The sequence below is a fragment of the Lepidochelys olivacea genome (genome assembly GCF_965140295.1).
Source record: "Lepidochelys olivacea isolate rLepOli2 genome assembly, chromosome: 9".
NCBI lineage: Eukaryota > Metazoa > Chordata > Testudines > Cheloniidae > Lepidochelys > Lepidochelys olivacea.
In genome coordinates this window covers 9,454,770-9,474,930 of record NC_140419.1, presented here as the reverse complement: position 1 = coordinate 9,474,930, position 20,161 = coordinate 9,454,770, and the positions used below count along the sequence as shown (strand labels likewise).

The following is a 20,161-nucleotide window of genomic DNA, read 5'->3' as shown; positions in this document are numbered from 1 at the left end:
TTAAGGTGACCCTTGATTACTCCTGATCTTACGAATTTTCAGGGTGATACATTAAGTATAGATGTAGCTTACCTTAGTATCACTATAATGGCCATATGTTTATAGCAAATGTCCTACATTTTTATGTGTTTTATGCTTTGCTCTCAAGTGCTTTTGCAACTTTGGTTGTGTGGGGGGTGTAGTTTTATTTATTTTTTTGTTTTGGTTTTTTTTCCCCCAATCACCTTGGTTAAAGCAAGAATTCAGTGTTGAAGATGGAACAGAATAAAAGTATCTAGGACTTTAGGGTGAGGAAATGTGCTAACTAACCAAACGTATACAAAAATGACAGGGTGGGAGACCCAACAGAAAAATCTGAGGACCATGATCTGTGCCCTGACTCTCCTCCCATCTGTTAAGGAGGCTACTGGTTTATCTGAGTGCCAACCCAGGACTCTGCTGGGGCATGTGTGCTCTCTAATAGTCATACCAGCCTTTGGAAAGTAGGGTTGTGTTTTCAAGCTTTTCTCTGCAACCACAAGGGCTAGAAACTTTTTTTTTTAAATGACCGCTGAGACTCTCATGGTAACCACTTGACTCCATGAACTGGAATTTTAAGAAAAAATGCTAAATAAGAGACTTGTTAGAGTTCTGAAAAACACCAGTGAAACCCATCTGCTGCTGCTTGGCAAAGCTGTGAGAAAGAGGAGCGGAGACACTGGGGCTGTCTGCAGACTCCTTAGGTAGACTGCTCTTCATTGGCACATGACCTAGTAACATGTAGAGTTGCAAAGGTAAACTTGTACTCTTAATTTTTAAAGGAAAGCTTAAGTTTTAGAGAAGTACTGTATATAGTTTTCAGACTGGTAGCCATGTTGGTCTATATAGCCAAAAACAACATACACCTTCTGCCTACTGTATTTTCCACTCCATGCATCTGATGAAGTGGGTTTTAGCCCATGAAAGCTTATGCCCAAATTTGTTAGTCTCTAAGGTGCCACAAGGACGACTCGTTGTTTTTGTATATAGTTTGGATCCCAGCACTCGCCAGAGAAAGCGTCTCATTCACCATGGGTGATTATATTTTCAGGCAATGAACCTATATTTGTATTTAGCATTCTTCTTAAAATTTAAAAAAACTATCTGCTCCAAATGTATGCTTAGGTCTAGCAAAACTTGCTCATGCTTCAGAAAAGTCTTAAGGGGAGGCACTACAGTCAGCAGATTTAAACTGATGGATTATATTTGTGGTAAGGAAATATGCTCCTGCCCTGGAAGAGCTGACTCTGCCTATATTCCCCTGAGAACAGAAATATTCATCATTTTTCCCCCCCTTCATATAAACACAGTCTCTTAAATTATCTGGAACAGGATGAAATGTGTTAACCTTTCACCCGTAGCAAATCTTGTGTAGACTTGACAAAGGAGAACATTGTTTTGACTTGATGGTACTTGGGCAGAAAATGGCTCTTTTGGAAAATGATGCAAGCTAGTCTATGACAAAATGGAGAGGGAGGGAGGGGAAGGAAAAAAACAAACCACACCACAAACAAAATACACGCAACAACAACTTAGTGGAGAATGGATAATTGAATATAATCTTTACCTCCTGGAATCTCACTGTCAATACAAATAAGGCAAAAGGTGCTTATAAAAGTTCATATCCAAATAGGATCCTCATCCTGCAAATATTTACTCCCAGGAGCAGTCCCACTGAAGTCATGGGGCTGTGTATGGCCTATATAAATACGTGAGATTTTAAGGGACCAGATGTCCATTTCAGGCTAATGTGATTTAAAGCTAAAATGTCAAACCTACATGTACCTAAAATTAAGCTAGTAATGTCAAATTTTGAGCTTCAGATACAAGTCTGAAAACGTTTTTGCTCTTGGATCCTAAACTTGCTATAATTTAAAAGTGAGTTCAGCTGGGACCATAAGCGGGCTCTGCAGGCCCTGAACTGATAAATGCTAACTCATAAGATGAACATGGTTATAGGAAACTATCATTCTCTTCTGCTCTCCCTCCCATGCCTATGCATTTACTACATTGTTCATCTCTCTGCTGCCCATCCCACTTCTCCCCAAAGTAGGTTTGCTTCGCACTGTGATCAATTGGCCTGACATCCTCAATGTTTAATGAGGTTTAGAGAACACACAACTGCGATTTTTACAGTGTAACTCACCTCACACTTGGTAAAGCAACCCCCCATCCTTTCATGTATTATACGTGCTCCTGTATATTCACTCCATGCTTTCGATGAAGTGGGTTCTAGCCCATGAAAGCTTATGCCCAAATAAATTTTAGTCTCTAAGGTGCCACAAGGACTCCTCGTTGTTCTTGCTGATACAGACTAACACGGCTACCCCTCTGAAACATGTAATTTGATTGTAGAACAGCAGCTTTTATCTTCTCTAAATTGCACAAATGTGCTACAGCCATTCAGAGAATACATGCACTACTATGAACAATGGCTTCTGAAACCTTGCATTATTGTATAATGCCATAAATCAAAAGCAACTTAAGTGGGCCTGGCCACTTCTAGATGTATTTTAACAAATGATCGTATTCCATTATGAGGCAGCCGGAGCTACTTCAAGAACATGGTCAGCACCCTGGAGGGTGAGGAGGGGAAACAAATGCACTACCATAGGTGCTGGAACTAGGGCTGCTGCCGTACCCCCTGGCTTGAAGTGATTTCCGTTCTATACAAGGTTAAAAGTTTTTGGTTCAATGGCTCTCGGCACCCCCACTATACAAATTGTTCCAGTTCCCTACAAATCCTAATCTGTATTTTAGAAATGCTGCCCTGCGAGTTGATGATGGTGTTTGCATCACACTGTCCCCTGGGGTGGAATAGGAAGTTGACAATTCCTATTGCTCTTATCATGCACAAAAGATCTCAATCCCTTAACACGTTAAAGGGATGTGGCCACTTGCGTGCGTCTTGCCGTTTAGTTCTGAGAACAAAAGGAGCAGTATAGCCACCTGGGTTCTCTTATTGCACTTTTACGTGGGTATGCCTACTGTGCAATCAGAGGCCAGACTGCAGCTGAGGTAGGCCTAATCTAGCTAGCACTGCCCAAAAACACAACAAAACAGTGGGACACGGCAACATGGACTACATGAGCATGCCTGGAATCCTGGTTACATACTTGCATTCCTAGTGGATGCCGCCATGTTGTGTCGTCTGCTGTTTTTACTGAGCTAGTTAAAGCTAGTGGGGGCTGTGCCTACCCAAACTGCCACTAGCAGTGTAGACCTACTCCCTGAGGACCTGTTGTAAAAGTCTGGTGGGCCAGTACCAGAATCCCTGCATAAATGTGTCAAGTGTACATTTAAATAGGGGCATGGCTTAAATCACTCCTGGAATACTTGCTATTGGTATACTCTGCTCATAAAAGTGTATGTGTGGGTTAGAACAAGCCAGGGAAGGAGGGAGAGGTGAATTCTGATCAAATGTCAAATCGCACAGGGAAGTATTTCTTCCAAATGGTCCTGCTAATTTTCTTCCAGACTGGCTATTCTCAGAAGACTTCCCCTCCCCACAGGGGGGGGGGGGGAGCAGAAATGCCTAGAGTTCTGAACAGGAAGAACAGCACTGGTATGGGGGCTTGCTCAGTTAAAAGATGGTTTTCACAAAACCTTTAGCGTGGTGAGAAAGGAAGCTTGCAAAAGTCAGCCTACGCTCACAAGGACCCAGCATTGTCTTGGTCTTCTATGAAAGGTTCTGCTTTTTCACAGACTACTGGAAACAACTTTAGTGAAAAGTTAGAGACCAGGTCATAAATATAAAGGGAAGGGTAACCACCTTTCTGTCCACCATGTGAGAAAATCCCTCCTGGCCAGAGGCAAAACCCTTTTACCTGTAACCTCGCTGGCACCTGACCAAAATGACCAATGAAGAGACAAGATACTTTCAAAGCTTGGGGGAGGGGGGAGGAAACAAAGGGTCAGGCTGTGTGTGTGTGAGATGCTTTTGCCGGAAACAGATCAGGAATGCAGCTCAGAACTCCTGTAAAAAGTTAGTAAGTAATCTAGCTAGAAATGCATTAGATTTCTTTTGTTTAATGGCTGGTAAAATAGCTGTGCTGAATGGAATGTATATTCCTGCTTTTGTGTCTTTTTTGTAACTCAAGGTTTTGCCTAGAGGGATCTCTGTTTTGAATCTGATTACCCTGTAAGGTATTTACCATCCTGATTTTTACAGAGGTGATTCTTTTACTTTTTCTTTAATTAAAAGTGTTCTTTTAAGAACCTGATTGCTTTCTCACTGTTCTTGAGATCCAAGGGTTTGAGTCTGTGCTCACCTGTACAATTTGGTGAGGATTTTTATCAAGCCTTCCCTAGGAAAGGGGGTGTAGGGCTTGGGGGGATATTTTGGGGAGAAGACGTCTCCAAGTGGGCTCTCTCTCTGTGTTCTTTGTTCTAACACGCTTGGTGGTGGCAGCATAGGGATCAAGGACAAGGCAAAGTTTGTAACTTGAGGAAGTTTTTAACCTAAGCTGGTAAGAATAAGCTTAGGGGGTCTTTCATGCAGGTCCCCCACATCTGTACCCTAGAGTTCAGAGTGGGGAAGGAACCTTGACAGAGACCACTTGTGGTAAGCTCTCCCTGGAACCTGCACCATCGAGTCCCACCCCACCCCAGCAACCCAATCCCCTGCCACAGCCCTGATCTCCCTCTTGCCCTCCAAACCCCTTGATCCAAGCCCCTCATCCCCAGTCCCACCCCAGAGCCCACACCCCCAGCCAGAGACCTCACCCACCCCAGTGCACCAACAGCCTGCCCCACCCTGATCCCCCTCTCGCCCTCCAAACCCATTGGTCCCAGCCCAGAGCACCCTCCTGGACCCCAAACCCCTCACCCCCTCACACATCCCTACCCCCAATTTTGTGAGCACTCATGGCCCGCCATACAATTTCCATGCCATGATGTAGCCCTCAAGCCAAAAAGTTTACCCACCCCTGCACTAGGCATTGCAAATCCTTTTCAGTGAAATAAACAGACTAACACTAAGAACAAATCTCTAACATCTACTGAAAGGTGCTACTCTTGTGTGGGACGGAGTGAAAGTACACTAGTCTGGTTATAGCTGCTAGTCCCCTGTTATCTTGAGTAATATTTTTATGAGCTGGGTGAAACATTAAGGGTTGGGGTTTTTTTTGTTTTTTTTTTTTAAAACCTCAATGAGACTGATTTGGTGTGAACTCACTTTCAGTTAACATAACTGTAAGCATAGGCCCCCACCTAAGACGCAAGATGTGTATGAACCAACCCAGGAATTTTTGGCTGTGTATTATTTTGGGCAGCTGTGTGTGTGCGGGGGGGGAAGGGAGATCACACAGAAACTGAGAACAGACAAGATCTTGAGACAGATGTATATCTCTGTCCAGCAGCAGCCTGTAAGCAGTGTGACCCTTTGAGTGTGGAGTTGGCTAAAGAGGCTTGGGGGCTGTAAGAAGAGAAGCCATTTCTTGGTTCCCTCTGCATTCAGAGACCCAGGACTTTTGTACCTTCCTTGTAAATAAGCAGGATTGCAAAAAGGAAAATACCAGATTACTTCCAGCTGCTCATGTTGCAAAGGGGCAACAATACAATCCAAAGAAAGCTATACTCTCATGTGGTAGTAATAGTCCTACTCGAGAGAGAAAATATCGTTGTTCCTCTTTCAACCCTCAAGTCAACTTCCTTCCTAAGCAAAATATGAATTCTCCATCTTGCAGTTCTTTTTCTTTGAGCTTTGAATAGAAATTTTAAAGAATTACAACCCATCCTTCATGGGGACGCCATCCTGAAAGAAATCTTTCCCGACCCACCTCTTCTGGCCTTTAAACAACCCCCCAACCTCACCAAGCTCATAAGGAAGCTCCCTACAGACTAGACAGAACATGCCAACTCAAAGCAGCACCAGACCCTGCCACAACAACAGATGCAGAACTTGCAGATCTATCTCCACTGCTACAATGATCAATACCTCCCACAATAGTTTTCAAGATTCCTGGTTCCTATGCATGCCTATCAGAACACGTGGTCTATCTCTCCAGTGCATCAAATACCCCACAACAATGAGGATGACACCAGACCATCACTATGCTTATGCATGAACTTTCCCAGAAAAATTATTAAAAAAACACCTTATGACCCATGGGCAAACACTTTTCACAAAGCAATCACTCTACACGTGTCCTTGTGCAGGATTCCTTTGTGAACAACACCTTCAAAAGATGAGCCTGGGAACTTAAATTCATAACTCTGCTGGATGCTAAAAATCATGGACTCAACAGAGACACTGGTTTTATGGCTCATTACAAAATTTGTAACTTAACTCCTCTGTAGTCATAGGACAAAGTAGGATTAATTGCCCACTTCTCTTTTAAGTAGTCTCCTGCAACATGTTATGTTTAACAATCTGTCCCACCTTTATTTAACTGTGACACTCTGATTACTTTTTCCAGACCTGAGGAGGAGCTCTGTGAAGCTTGACAGCTTGCTGCTTCTGCCAACAAAAGTTGGTCCAATGAAAGATATTACCTCACCCACCTTGTCTCTCTAATAGAAATCAGGTTTCTTCTTCCATGTTGCACATGTTAGTTTGTAGGGTAGATGATTCATGAGTGCTATACTATTGGAAAATTCTCTTTAAGAATACTGAAGCATATTTGGGAAGATGCATGGTCATTCTGGGGATAGGAAATGAAATGGACAATAAACGCTCTTCTCTGAAGCGGGACTGACTTAATGGTTTTAACTAGTCCTTGCAAAGTGTACCCAGATACTGCAATAGAGCTCTATAAATTCCAATGCTAATCTACGTCATCTGCTGAATAAACTTTGCTAGTATCCCTTATTCAGTTTTTGCTAGCAGTGAACGACTGCCCTGTATGTACGCTCTGATTTGATGGAGGAATTTTGTGTTAGAAAGGGGACCTTGTTCAACCCTAATAAAGGTAAATCTCACGATGGATATACCCAAGATAATCTCTCTGATAGCAACAGTAATTCAACTCTGTGTAATCCAGTGAGGCAAAGTTGTATCTCTTATAGGTAGAACTAATGTGTTTGTATAACACACACAAAAGCAAAGGAGTGGGAGGGAAGAGAAGCAAACTCTGGAGGTGGGAGGGTATAACTCCTCCTCCTCTTTCTTTCTTTCTCAGAAGGTCTGTATTCTCTGTGCTTTAAATTCACTCATGCACTAGCAGTGTTCAGTGTACACATTTGTGTAGTACTGCATAGTATTAATGATTCTGCAACTAGCTCGGCTGCTGTAGCCTAGGAAGTTCATCATTGGAACCACCAAGTTCTAATTGCTCTTATGTGAATGCCTTGGTTCCTGCAGAATGGATGTAAATGGAAGTATTTTCTAGCCTAAAGGATTAAACAAAATATCCCTTTCATCAGCGAGAGAAGGGGGAGAGGAGGAGGAAGTGACTTTGCAATCAGTGTAGCAAAGGACAAGATGTGTTCAGCATTGTCAGCTACTTATGACTAAACCCTGACCTAATGGGATTTAATTATAAAACTTACTGTAGTTTACTGTACACGGTAATCAAGAAATCAAGAAAATACTTAGTTAAAAATATTGTTTGTACGCAATCTTGGCATTCCTAGGTGCTGTTTAATGGTTCTGCAGCACCAAGCAGGTGGCTAATCTCTACAAGTATTTTCTCTCCTTCAAAACACGTTTTATGCCCTTTTACCACAAAATTATTTCCTTCTTAATTTCTTCCAAATATTGACTCACTTGGAAACATTTCCTGCTGAGGTAACTATTTTACTTGTCATGATTATGGTATTCTCAGTTATTACAATGATAGTTCTCTTGATTACACAGCAAATTTTGTAGCTCCTTTTCATCCCACTGCATCCTAGAGTCCAAACAAACAAAGTATAAAGTTTTTTATATCCTTTTTACCTTCACTTGACAATCAGCCATATAGGAATGGCCTCTCTTCCCCCCCCCCCCCCCCCCGGAAATGAATGCAAACAAACCCCACTTATTATTGAAACTTCAGGGAAAACCGTAGTTACTGTAGGAAGAACACCTCAGGGGTGAGCAACCTGTGGCACATATGCCAAAGGCAGCACGCAAGCTGATTTTTAGTAGCACTCTGCTGCCAGCCGGGGTCTCAGCTGTCTGCCCTCCTCAGCCTGCTGCCTGCCTGGATGAACGGGGCCGGCGGCCGGGACCCCGGGCTGAGTGGCTGGGGCTGGCGGCTGGGACCCTGGGCTGAGCAGCCCCTAGCATGTGAAACCTCTAAATTACAGTAAGTAAATGAAGACTTGGCACACCACTTCTCAAAGGTTGCCCACCCCTGGTCTACCTGGAGTTCAAGCAAGAAGATTTTGGTTTCGCACATCAGCCTGGGCATCTCCAGCAACAGAATTCTTCCTAGCCCTATATCCAATGCTGAAGAATGATGGTTCTCTAGTTCTAGAGGACAAAAGCAAATCTCTTGTTGCCTTTCATATCCTAAGCATTCTGAGACTTTCCACAAAGTAATAAGTTTAGCAGTAGCATAGTAAGATCTAACTCTGATCATTCTGGACAACTTAATTGGTTAACTCCATTGATATTGGGAAAACAATTCTAGAGCATGGTTCTGCCTTCTCCACAGATCAGGCCTACCAATGTAGGTAGGGAATTTGCAGGAGCATCTCAGATTGATCATGCTGCTTTTCATCTCACTAGAGAGCTTGTCACCAACTGTCCCCCTTAATTCAGAGGGATGGGAATTAATACAGTTTTCCCAGTAGTGAATCGGCTTGGTTTTATTTTCTGGATAGTGGGGGAGAAGTGAGACCAGCTCCAAAAGAACGTCTGTACTTATATGTTACAGAAAGTCATGATACTGTTTTGGTCTCGTCCGGCACCTGGACCCAGAACAATAGTGGCTCAGAGAGTACTGTTACTATCCTGAGAGGCTGTGAGTTTGATTTCTAAACTTGGTTTGCACCTGTAGCTTTGCTGGAAGCGGCATCCCCATTGGATATAAGTACTGCCTCCCCTCCTATAGGCTTGGAGGTACTTCCCTTCCACCATGGCTTCTCTGGGGGCATGGAGCAGCGTTCACTAACAAGATGGCTACTCTGTTAATTAGCCAGAGGAGATGACTGGCTCCATAGTGTCCCCATATTGGCTAACATAGCTCAAGACCTGAACTCTGATCCACTACAGCACTGAGCTGCCCAACAATCTAAACTGAAGTTGATCTATTTTATAGCAAGAGTAGTCTTGAAAATTCTACTAGTGTGAGGACTAAACCTACCTCTCTTGTTCATAGAAAATACAAATGTGGGAGGGCCACCCATCTCCAAAAGGATTAAACTCAGTCCCTCCACAGTATACTTTCTGCCCTACTAGCTTCTTAGGAGCTAGGTTATGGGACTTCTAATAGGGTGCTGCCCCTGGGTTTTCATGTGGCTCTGGTTAGTAGGCATCTGCAGCTTGACCCGTTAGCTTTCTGAGAAGCTGTTTTGTCTATTCAATTCCAGAGCCTCCTGACTATTGTGAGGGGGATGGGAGGGAGGGAGAAGCTTCTGCTATTCTACCATTTCCCTATCTACTTTTTGTGGGGTGGGTCCTCCACCTTCAGTTAATGTTTAAATATGAAATTGACTTTGACAGTTCCTTGTTTGCAGGTGGTCCGTTTTACCATCTCTTTTCAGACCTAAATAGTGGTACTTTCAGGCTGCTTCTTCTCAGACACTAAACTGGCAACATTGATAAGGCAATGCAATTGGCTTAAAGGTTATTTGGGTCACAGTTTATGAAAACTTAAACTCTACTGGAAATGGCAACTTGAATTTCCCGTATTCACCAGAAGATCTTCTCACTGGTACATAAATTGTTCGAGCTATGGCTTAATTTTAGATTATTGCACAGTAAGTTAAAACTATTCTCAAGAAGTAAAGTAACTATCTACTTAAGCTATTTAGGATTACATGCCACTTCCTCCCCCCTCTCCTCCTCCTCCTCCCCCCCACCCCGGGGAAGAGGGATGTGGGCAAAGGATTTTTATATTACAAAAATCTAATCCTGTCACTATGATGATAGTTGCAGTATATGTCCACAAGAAATTTACATTCAGCCTGCATATTAATAGGGTGAGAACAGTTGAGGAGGAAGATAGCTTTCTTACCAGCTGGCAAAATTTTGCACACTATACCGCACACTTTATCAGGGCAGAAAACAATTTCACAAATGACTTATTGCTACTTTACAGAAACCACTTCTTCCCTGCCTTCCCCCTCCCGCACCCCCTTTCTCCCCAGCAAAAAAACACAACCAACCACCTCATTCCAGGGCTTAAATTCTTTGAGTATTTGCTGGATCCTCTCCCTGTGTGCTCCCCCTCCCCCTCCCCATGCTATAAAAACTCCAGGATGGTTTAAAATATTTAGTGGAGCTCTGCTCTGGACAGCTCCATCTGGATTTCAGTAACCCTCCAGCTTCTCATGTGCATTCTGCTTACCCACTGAAACAAGAGTAAGCCTTGCAATGGCATTCTGTTGTAGAGAGTTGCTGAGTTTTTAACTCAGTGGAGGTGCATTGTGTAACTTATGTATCCAAAATAAAAAGGGTTTAAACTGATGCTATAAAAAGTGCTGATTGCTTTAGTTATCAGACTGCTCATACAGCTGTTTTGTTGTGCAACACAGTCTGCAAGCCTTAGTTCTATCACCCCATGCTATCATTTAGCAACCTGGCCTTTCCATCAGAAACGAAGCCAGGGAATTATACCAAGTTTTGCTCTAGCTAAGAGGCAAGTGACTGTCTACACTGTGGTGTCTGTTTTGTCAGCTGAGGGCTTGAAAGCTTAGATGCAAAAAAAACATGTGTACCAGGTAATGCACGCTTGCAGGAATAGAAATAATTAGCTCAGTTTTAAGAGGCTGCGTTTGTGATGTGATTTGGTTGGTGTGGAGTCTTTCCTCTTTGAGATTAATTTATTTAGAACTGATAAATCTTAATGGAATGAACACACTCTTTGCTGGATGGCTAGGCAGATTGATTTATCTAATGCAGGGGTTCTCAGACTTTTGTACTGGTGACCCCTTTCACATAGCAAGCCTCTGAGTGAAACACACACACCCCCATTTATAAAAGAAGTGTTTTTAATGTATAACACCATTATAAATGCTGGAGGCAAAGCTGGATTTGGGGTGGAGGCTGACAGCTCGTAGCCCCTTATTACATGGGGGGGGGCTATGAGCTGTAATAAAAGAAACAACCCTTAGTGTGAGAACCCCGATCTAGCGGTTAGCCTCTATTTGTTTGGTATCTGTGGTGAGGAACAAGAACTACATACAAAGAAAGCAGAGGCTGAGTAGGTTAGATGGTAGAGAGACTGTGTGTTATTTTTTTCTCTATTAAAAAAAATAAAATCATTCAGCTGGGGAGGGAGAGCAGGCAAGCTTACTGTGCTTTAAAACCTTATTAAAGGAACAGCAGTGTTTGACACCAGTGGCAACTACTTAATTGTTTTCAAAAACTTTTTATAGTTGAAGACTGGAGATGCATACGCTCAAAAATGAACAAAAGCTACATCCACGTGTAGAAAGGGGGTGCCTGATGAATCTTTAGGAGGCGGGTAGAGTGCTTGCAGAGGTAGCATCTCTCCAGCCCGGAACTCCACTATAACCGGCCAGTTCATGCCTCCAACCAGGTGTGTAGGGCGCCAGGTAGCGGAGATCCCCTTGGGGCAAGCCCTATCTGTGAGTAGGGCTGGCTTGGCAGGTTTAGGACCACCCAAAAAAGAGGCCTAGGTCTTGAATGCCGTGATAAGGTTTGGATAATACCTGTAACATGCCTTGCACGTTTCAGATTACAAGCCTGCGCAGCCCTTGCCTCATTCTCCTATCAGCCCAAGAATTGCGTGCCCCCCCCCCCAAAAAAAATTCCACCCCTTCCTCTCACCTACTACAAGGCCGGGTGTTGCCCCCGATTTAGGGAGCGACAGGCAGGCGCCGCCCCCGCCCGGAGCTGGGGGCCACATCCCTGCGGGAGCACGGGACACTTCACCCCTTGGTACTACCTGGGGGGGGGGGTCACCTTCAGGGATCCGCGGCCCTGGCACAGGCAGGGCCCCGGGGAGCCACGCCCCCCGCCCCTCACAGGTGCGCTCCGGACCCCCCACTTCCCGGAAACGCTGTCCCCTGTGGTGCGGCGGGGGGGGGCAACGGCACCGGAAACGCCCCCTCCCCGCCCGAGCGGAGGTAACGGCGGGGCGGGGCCGTGGCCGAGCGCCCCGTCCCGCGGGGAACTGCAGCGCGAGCCGCCGCCGCCTCAGCGGCGCCCCTTTCCCGCGCTCTGCCCGGCGCTGAGGGGAGGGGGGCTGCCCCGCCCCCATCACATAGTGGGAGAGGTGGGGGCGGGGGCAGGCTGCCCCGCCTCTCTGTGCTCACCCCCCCCCCGTCCCGCGCTTTTCCCTCAGCCCTGTGCGGGGCTGGGGATTGCCGGCCCAGGGGTGTTCCCAAACAGGCACCATGCCCCGTACCACCTCAGCCCTGGGGCTCCCTCCCAGCACCGGGGCCTGCAGTCGCCGCCCGCTGCACTCGTGCCCCCCCCGGGCTGGCTGGGACCCTGCCTGCCTTAGGCCCAAAAGCCGCTGCTGGGGCTGTTAACCCCTATAGGTCCTCAGTGGGGAGGGGGTAGACAAGGGTCAGGAGTGTTTTTAGCACCCTGCTCTGACCTAGATTTAACGCCCCCCCCCCACCCCACCGCCCCTCCCGTGTCTGAGGGGTAGCCTTGCTGTCTGTGCCTGTTTTAAACAAAACACAACCCCTGGCTTGATTCAGGCTGGGTAAAGTAACCAGGCAGAAGCCTAAGGGCATGCTCTGCATGCAGATGGTAACAAAGAACTCGGGTATTTTAAGGAGTTAACTGTCTAATCTGTATTCCAACATCTCACGCCCCCCCCCCCTCCCCAATTGCTAGCCTAAAAGTCACATTTCTGTCTGAATCTTTTTTACCCTTCTATTGTTGAGAACTCTTGTAAAATTACTGTAAGTGAAAGATTAGAGAGGAAATCTTCCCATTCCCCACCTTCACTTTGTGCATTTGACCCTCCTTTTGACAGCAATTTTGCTGTTCCTCCTCCCCCCCCCCCCACACACATGTAATCAAATCAGTTTTTCTTCTTTTTAAGAGACCCATGTAACCAACAGTGAGAAGCTACACAGGGATAGAGGTAAGAATGAGACCTGTAATAGAGACTGGAAGTAGGGGAATGTGATTTTTTTTTTTCTCTTTCCCCCATAAAAGTCTCTGGGAACTGATCAGCTTTCTAGGTAAGGATGGCTCTTTTTAGAAACCCTCCATGTGTATCATTTTTGCTTTCTCTGGCCTTTTCATTTTTATGACAGTTCAATGTATGTAGAGGGGTGGTTCTCCCTGATCTAGATGTACACAAAGACGAAGTGGCTTTCCACTAATAACTTACTCCCAAAAAAGAACAATTGAATCTGCATATATAATTGCTTTTAGGTTAATATAGCTCCTTACTAAAACAGTTTTGTTTCTTTCCCCTTCCCACCTTTGATAGATCTCCACCTCTCTGAAGCAAAGGAGTATGTAAGAAAACATCAGCTTGGAAGTGTACAGTTTATTTCAGCTAAAGATGGTGCAGAGGAAAAAATCTGCTCTGCAGGTGTTGTCCTTTAAATGCGTCTGCATTCTTTCACTCCTAGCAAAATGGCTTTTAGATGACTTGTGAAATCTGTGCACATAGCTGACATTACAAGGATACTGTACAAAAGACAACATGCATTCCAATGGACATCTCTTGTGAAAGGGAGTTTCTATGCTTTCAAATGAAAAGAACACCACCCTAAATACACTGATCCTTAACTGGAACAAGTATTAAAGGGACTGCATCAGAATGTTTGTTAGTGCCAGGAAAGTCAGAAAATGCCAGTTTGTGCAGATACTTGCCACTTGCTTTGTATTGTCTCTCATGATTTTCTGGACACCACTTGATAATCATATTGTGAGCCACATGAAGTCCTATTCTTACAGATACCTCATAAATAGCTACAACTTTGTGAATAATAGCCTGTCCGTTAGCAGGGACAACTTGGACAGGGTAGCAAGATACCAATATTTGATCAACCACAAGGAGAAATGTCAACAGCAAGAGGTCCTCCTTTTATTGTTTGTAAAGACTTCTCCAGAAAACCGGCATCGGCGAGATGCAATTCGACAAACCTGGGGTAATGAGAAATATGTACATTCTCATCTTAACGCCAACATTAAAACTGTTTTTGCTTTAGGACGACCAACAGATCATATGCAGAGAGCACAGATGCAAAGAAAACTTCTAAAGGAAGACCAGAAGTATAATGATTTGATCCAACAAGACTTCTTGGATACTTTTCACAATCTTACCCTTAAGTTACTTTTGCAGTTTGGATGGGTGAATGCATACTGCCCACATGCCAAGTTCATTATGTCTGCAGATGATGATATTTTTATTCACATGCCAAATCTTGTTGCATATCTCCAAAGTCTAGTGGAAATTGGTATTCAAGATATCTGGATTGGGCGTGTCCATCGTGGAGCTCCTCCCGTGAGAGATAAGACTAGCAAATACTATGTTCCATATGAAATGTACCAGTGGCCTTCTTATCCTGACTACACAGCTGGAGCCGCATATGTAATATCAAGTGATGTAGCAGCTAAAGTATATGAGGCTTCACAGACCCTTAATACAAGTCTTTATATAGATGATGTTTTCATGGGTCTCTGTGCCAATAAAATGGGAATTGTACCACAATATCATGTATTCTTTTCTGGGGAAGGAAAGGCTCCATATCATCCCTGCATCTATAACAAAATGATAACCTCCCATGGACATGTGGAAGACCTTCATCACCTTTGGAAGCAGGCAACAGATCCAAAAGTCAAAAGCTTTTCCTCTAGATTTTTGGGTAGACTATATTGCAAAATAGTTAACATTATGCTTCTTTGCAAACTACACTATGAGGACACGTATCCCTGTTCAGCTGCATTTTCCTAATACTTGAATATCTGCATAGAGATTCACTGAGCCAAAATGGAGTGACAACTTTTAACTGTTTATCCAATATATACATAAGTAAACATGAAAAGAGGTAAGATTAAAATGTGAATAGATCCCAAATTATTCTGCTCAGGAACTTCATCAGAATAACTCTCTATTGCTGTGTTAGTTTCCACATACTGCACCCTGTATTTTTACACTCCTTTTCAAGGGATTTAAGTCTTGAATAGATATTAACTGATTTCATTTTTTTAGATATTGAAAAGCCTGTGAAAAGTAATTGAACTTGGGAGTACAGAATTTGTCAATAACCCTTGTTAATTGCATTCTTCCATTTGAAAAAGAGTATGTAAATTAAGGCACATCGTTTCAAGGCAATGACTTGCAGTTGATGCGCTACTTAAACATCCATAAATAGCCCTTTCCAAACAAAAGGAAATGATAGTTCTGGTACCATGAGTAGAAGAGTAGGATGGCAATTTAAAGTCTTAGTAAACTAGTCAAATGGTCACCATTTCTGTATACAGTTCAGCAAAATGACTCTTTAAAAATCAAAATAATCCACAAATGGTGCTAGAGGTGAAAGCTTGCTAAAACATTTTGCTCTCTTGAGGTTACGTAAATCCTGCACAACATTTGGGTGGGGGGAAATGGCATTCATACTGTCCTTCTAACTGGTGCTTTCAGGTAATACACGAGCTCTGTTTAGAACAGGAATTTACAGGAAGGTACATTAATAACTTCTGCAACACTACTTCAACTACAGCAACATTTTGAAAATTAAGTAACTTTTTTTTAAATCTGAAAACGCTTTCTGAAGTGGTATTTTTAAACACTCCAGTCAGTCATTGGTAAACTAAGAGCATGTGTATTGAGTATGGCCTTCCAGGTGTCTCTTTCAAAAATACACTTCTGTCTCCCTAGTTAATTTTCAAGAGGGAAGACAAGTTAAACTTCTCCATTAAATAACTCAAGGGAAGTCTGTCATAACGTAGGTAGTTCAGATTATTCAAAAAGTTGAAGAAGCCAAATTTGTGCAAACATGAGCACTAACAGAAAGATGTGAGGAGCTGAAAGTAAGGGTAGACTGCACAAAGAAGGGATAGGGTGAAATATTGATTGTAACAGGTAAAGATGCAACATTTATTAAGAGAATTACAAAGAATCCACTAAATTGTCCTCTCTTAATCTAATTGGTTTCAAGAACAGATCTTTGTCTTATGGCCATGTGAAGAAGTCCGTGTCAAAATAGAAAATCTGTATCTTTCTCTTTAACCAAATCTATTGCATATGTTACTCTTGCCTCTTTAACATGAGCAAAAAGCTTAACCTTCAGTTTACAAAGGCTAGAAGTAGGTGCTATTAAAACCCTGACCACCACCACCACCACTGTTTGTAACCTGATGGTTCATAACCATGTCCAAAACCTCTAAAACTGAGCTCTGGGAGAAGGACTCAATGCTCTTCTTATCAGTCTGGTTGTAACAATGTTTCCGTGTACTTTGTGGACAACTATTTGTTAGTAACTCTAGTAGCCAAAGCCACAGTAGCTGTTTGGATACTGATAGATGTAGATGCAAGTGGTGTTTGTCTCTTATTTTGAGAGCTGTTTGACATTGGTATGAGTTCCAATGTGAACAGGGTCATAAAATCACTTCACTTCAGAATGCTTGAATTCAAATCTTCATCCAGTGACATAGCAGCAGAAATGCAAAACAAAGGCTGGAAATGATAATGAGTCTGTCACTTTTTAAGTGGAACTTTGTCATGTTCTAGGAGGTGGGCTCTTCAACTCCAAGAGAGGTGCTACTTGCTTTCTAAGAGAATATCCACATTAGCCTTTTTCCCCAAATTTCCCAGCACTGACAGACCAACAATGCTGTAGATGACCATGTGGGAGCACTAAAGTAGACCAGTCACCGTATTTAACTCTAGCTTTGCTCAGAGCAGGTCTAGATGATATGCTCACTTACAACGCAGGCAGCTGTGTGCACCTTCTTGTTTAAGCTAGTGCTCGCTCTATTGCCACCATCTGTAGGGCTGCATCAGTGGTAGTACACAGGCATCTTGCGGGAGGGGGGAAAGGCTAGTGTCAACAAGATCCAGGAGAGAACTTCTGTCAGTTGGTTATTGGAGCATGATTGATATTTGCCTCTATGCAAGCTACTCTTACTCTTCCAACTGGGATAAGAGCTTGATATCTACTAGAATGAGTAATCATACAGATTAAGTGGTTCTCCAGAGTGAAGGGGTAAGGAAACCACTGGACTGACCATAGTTGGATCCAGGTGTTGACTATACAGAGAAACCTACAAAGCAAGACTTAGTCTATTACCACCAATGCAAAAGTGATGGCTGTAAAATGAGAAATTTATCCTATCCTGCTGGATAATGTTACATAATTCTTCAGCTCTAAAATGTTTACAGCAAAACAAAATCCAGTTAATCCATGCTCTTAAGAGGTTGACTTATACTACTCAAAACTAGTTTTGCTTAACCAATGTTGAAGTTAAATGGCAAAATTACTAAAAATATTACAAGTTATAGATCTAAATTCCTGAGAAATCTAAAAATACATTGCACTGTGGAAATACTTTTATAACTGGTGGAAATTTTTTTGATTGCACTAGCCACTTTGAATTGACAATAACCTGTGGCAGAAATGACCTGATAGAAATCCCAGCTAGTATAAAATAGTTTAAATGCAGTATGCTTTTAGAGTATACAATTAAGACCCCAATCCTGCAAGCAAATGTAGAGATTAACTTGACTCACGTGAGTAAAGTTAAGCATATACTTACATGTTTGCAAAATTGGGGCTTAAATTAGCATCTATAACTTGTAATTTTACTTTACTTTAAAACTTAATCTGCCATTGGGTGAAAAGATCAGTGTCCCTCTTGACCATTGAAATGCTTTTGTTTACAGCCGGTCTGTTTTGTTAGGAATATTCCTTATCTTAAAAAGGACTTTGTTTGTAATTTGGCTTTTTATTATGATGTTTTGCTGCATATTAAGAGAAAGTGTTTATAAATTTGAAGAAAATATGATGGCACTCCTTTCAAAGAATGGAGAAGCTAGAAAATTTCTTAACCTTTTGGCTCTAAACATTGACTTAAAATTTGTACTCCTTCATTTAGGTTTTTTTTGTTTTGAGAGAGAGGCATGTCAGTGCTCCAATGCAGGGCTTTCATGTTTTATTTTCACAATTAAAACATGCACCAGCCTGAATGGTCACTTCTTCTCAATTAGCAGTTTTGACATTGTTGCACAAAATGTTTAATGCTGAAATTGTTTTTACCTGTTTGTTTGGTTTGCATCAAGTTTCCTTTGATATTACTAATTTTTATACAAATATTTATTCTTGAAACTTTTTGCTCTATCACAAAAGACAATTGTTTTTGTAAAAATTTTCTGTTTAGAATAAACAGGTTTTGTGTAGTGTTTTGTTTTTAAGCTGGTAAACCTTTTTGGCTTTCAGAATTGCCCTTCTTGTACCTGACATCCTCAGCTTCCGTGCTTTAAAACTGAATTCTGAATACACCGTTTAGTCCCTTCTTGAGAGAATACCTGAACCCCACATTAGTATGTGCTGGGTTTTATTGTTGTTGTTTTTTGTCTTTTTTTTCCTCTGTTTAATGTGTTGGCCTTTTTAACTTCTCCTTTTGGCGTGTCATCTCTGATGGAACACACACACATCTTTTTGCTCACCCCTGAGATCCCATGTTGCATTTACCTGTCTTCCACTGGAGGACTCTGTGGAAGACTCCCTTAATGATCCAGTGATTTGGACTTTGTGTTTCTTGTTAACTGACAACTGGGATTGCTGTTCAGTTTACAATAAGTTCCCTCCCTAAGATCTGAAAGCTCCCCCAGCTTGCTTTCCAACATTAACTTTTTCTACAACTTTCTTTTATGGAACTCCTCAAATAGTTGCTTTATTTTAAACCCACACAGAGACCTTCAGTAAGAGAGGAACAAATGAATGTTCATATTTGGCAGATGACTGTTGTTCCTCCCAAATGGAAGTTTTAGGCGTCAGTGAGGTAGGTTCTTCAACTCCAGGAGCAGTGCTATTTGCATTCTAAGAGAATGTCTCTGTTAGCCTTATTGGGAACAGATAAAGTTAAAGATCCACATTACTGCTAACCTTCAAAAGTGGTATCCCTCTCAATACTAGGAACAAAATTAAGTTAGTTTTGAAAATTCTTTAAAATTGCTGTTTATGGAACTAGTTTAGAGTATCCTCCACACTATTGCTTTGTTAAAAGTCTCTGCTGCTCTAACTTATTAAATCTATATTCAAGACTGCTACTTGTCTTCTAGAGGCTTGAAGATTTTAATATTAGTTTTAAGAGATGTCAATATTTTTAACTCACTACCTTTTTTAAAAAAAATCATTTTTATTTGATAAAACTCCCATTGACTTCTGTGGAAGTTAGGAGCCTAAATACCTTTTGAGGATCTGGGCCTGTGTCCTGAACCTTTTTTGGGGGAAAAAAGCTTTACATTTTCCCCCCCCCAATCCACCTGTTGATAAGGATCTTTTTAGTTTTGACATGCATTTTAGTTTCTCCCTTGTTAATGGATTATATACTGGAAAACTGACATTGCATTTGACAGCATTTTGTATATAAATTAAACTAAATGAAAAGAAAATAATGTTTTTAACTTGAGGTGTTACAAGTAATAATAGTAAAGGCAAAATTCAGCCAGAAACATGGCTCTTCAAGTTGAACATCTCACATTCACCACAGATAACTTTGTCATACAACAGTCTTAAATCCATATTATTTGTGGATTGGGTTTGCAAATCTGAGGAGAGAAAATCATTGAGAAAACAATCTCTTCTACAGTTCTGACTCACACCCATCCCCAAGATAAGCATCTGACTAGGAGCTACGAACTTGGAAATGACATCAGTTAATATAGGTTCATTTCAAATAAACAAATAACCCTTACACCTTTTAAAATCTGCTGCCTTTATAATGGTATGGGCTTCAAGAACAGTGCATCTTCAGCACCTGCAATATTATGTACATGGAAATCTAGGCTTTATTTCCTACGCTCTACTGTAAAAACTTTTGTATTGAATAGTAGCATTTTTAACAGAAGTGACCGTGTGAGGTAGTAATAAAATGCCCACATACAGTAGA

The 20,161-nt window shown here is 42.3% G+C and overlaps 2 protein-coding genes across 5 annotated transcripts in view; one reads left to right on the top strand and one right to left on the bottom strand.

Moving 5' to 3' along the window:
* B3GNT5 (UDP-GlcNAc:betaGal beta-1,3-N-acetylglucosaminyltransferase 5) overlaps nt 1-18,321 on the top strand; it is a 37,261-nt gene extending 18,940 nt beyond the window's left edge. Inside the window, exons 1-3 of one of the 3 annotated variants that reach the window (XM_084638981.1) lie at nt 12,260-12,350; nt 13,134-13,175; nt 13,530-18,321. In XM_084638981.1, the coding sequence (XP_084495107.1) occupies nt 13,866-15,002 (1,137 nt within the window). In that variant the 5' untranslated portion in view covers nt 12,260-12,350; nt 13,134-13,175; nt 13,530-13,865 and the 3' untranslated portion in view covers nt 15,003-18,321. Of the gene's footprint in view, nt 1-12,259; nt 12,351-13,133; nt 13,176-13,529 lie in introns of those variants that run through there. The other 2 variants (XM_084638980.1, XM_084638979.1) reach the window with 2 other exon arrangements.
* MCF2L2 (MCF.2 cell line derived transforming sequence-like 2) overlaps nt 1-20,161 on the bottom strand; it is a 319,138-nt gene that overhangs the window by 120,560 nt on the left and 178,417 nt on the right. The window lies entirely within an intron of this gene.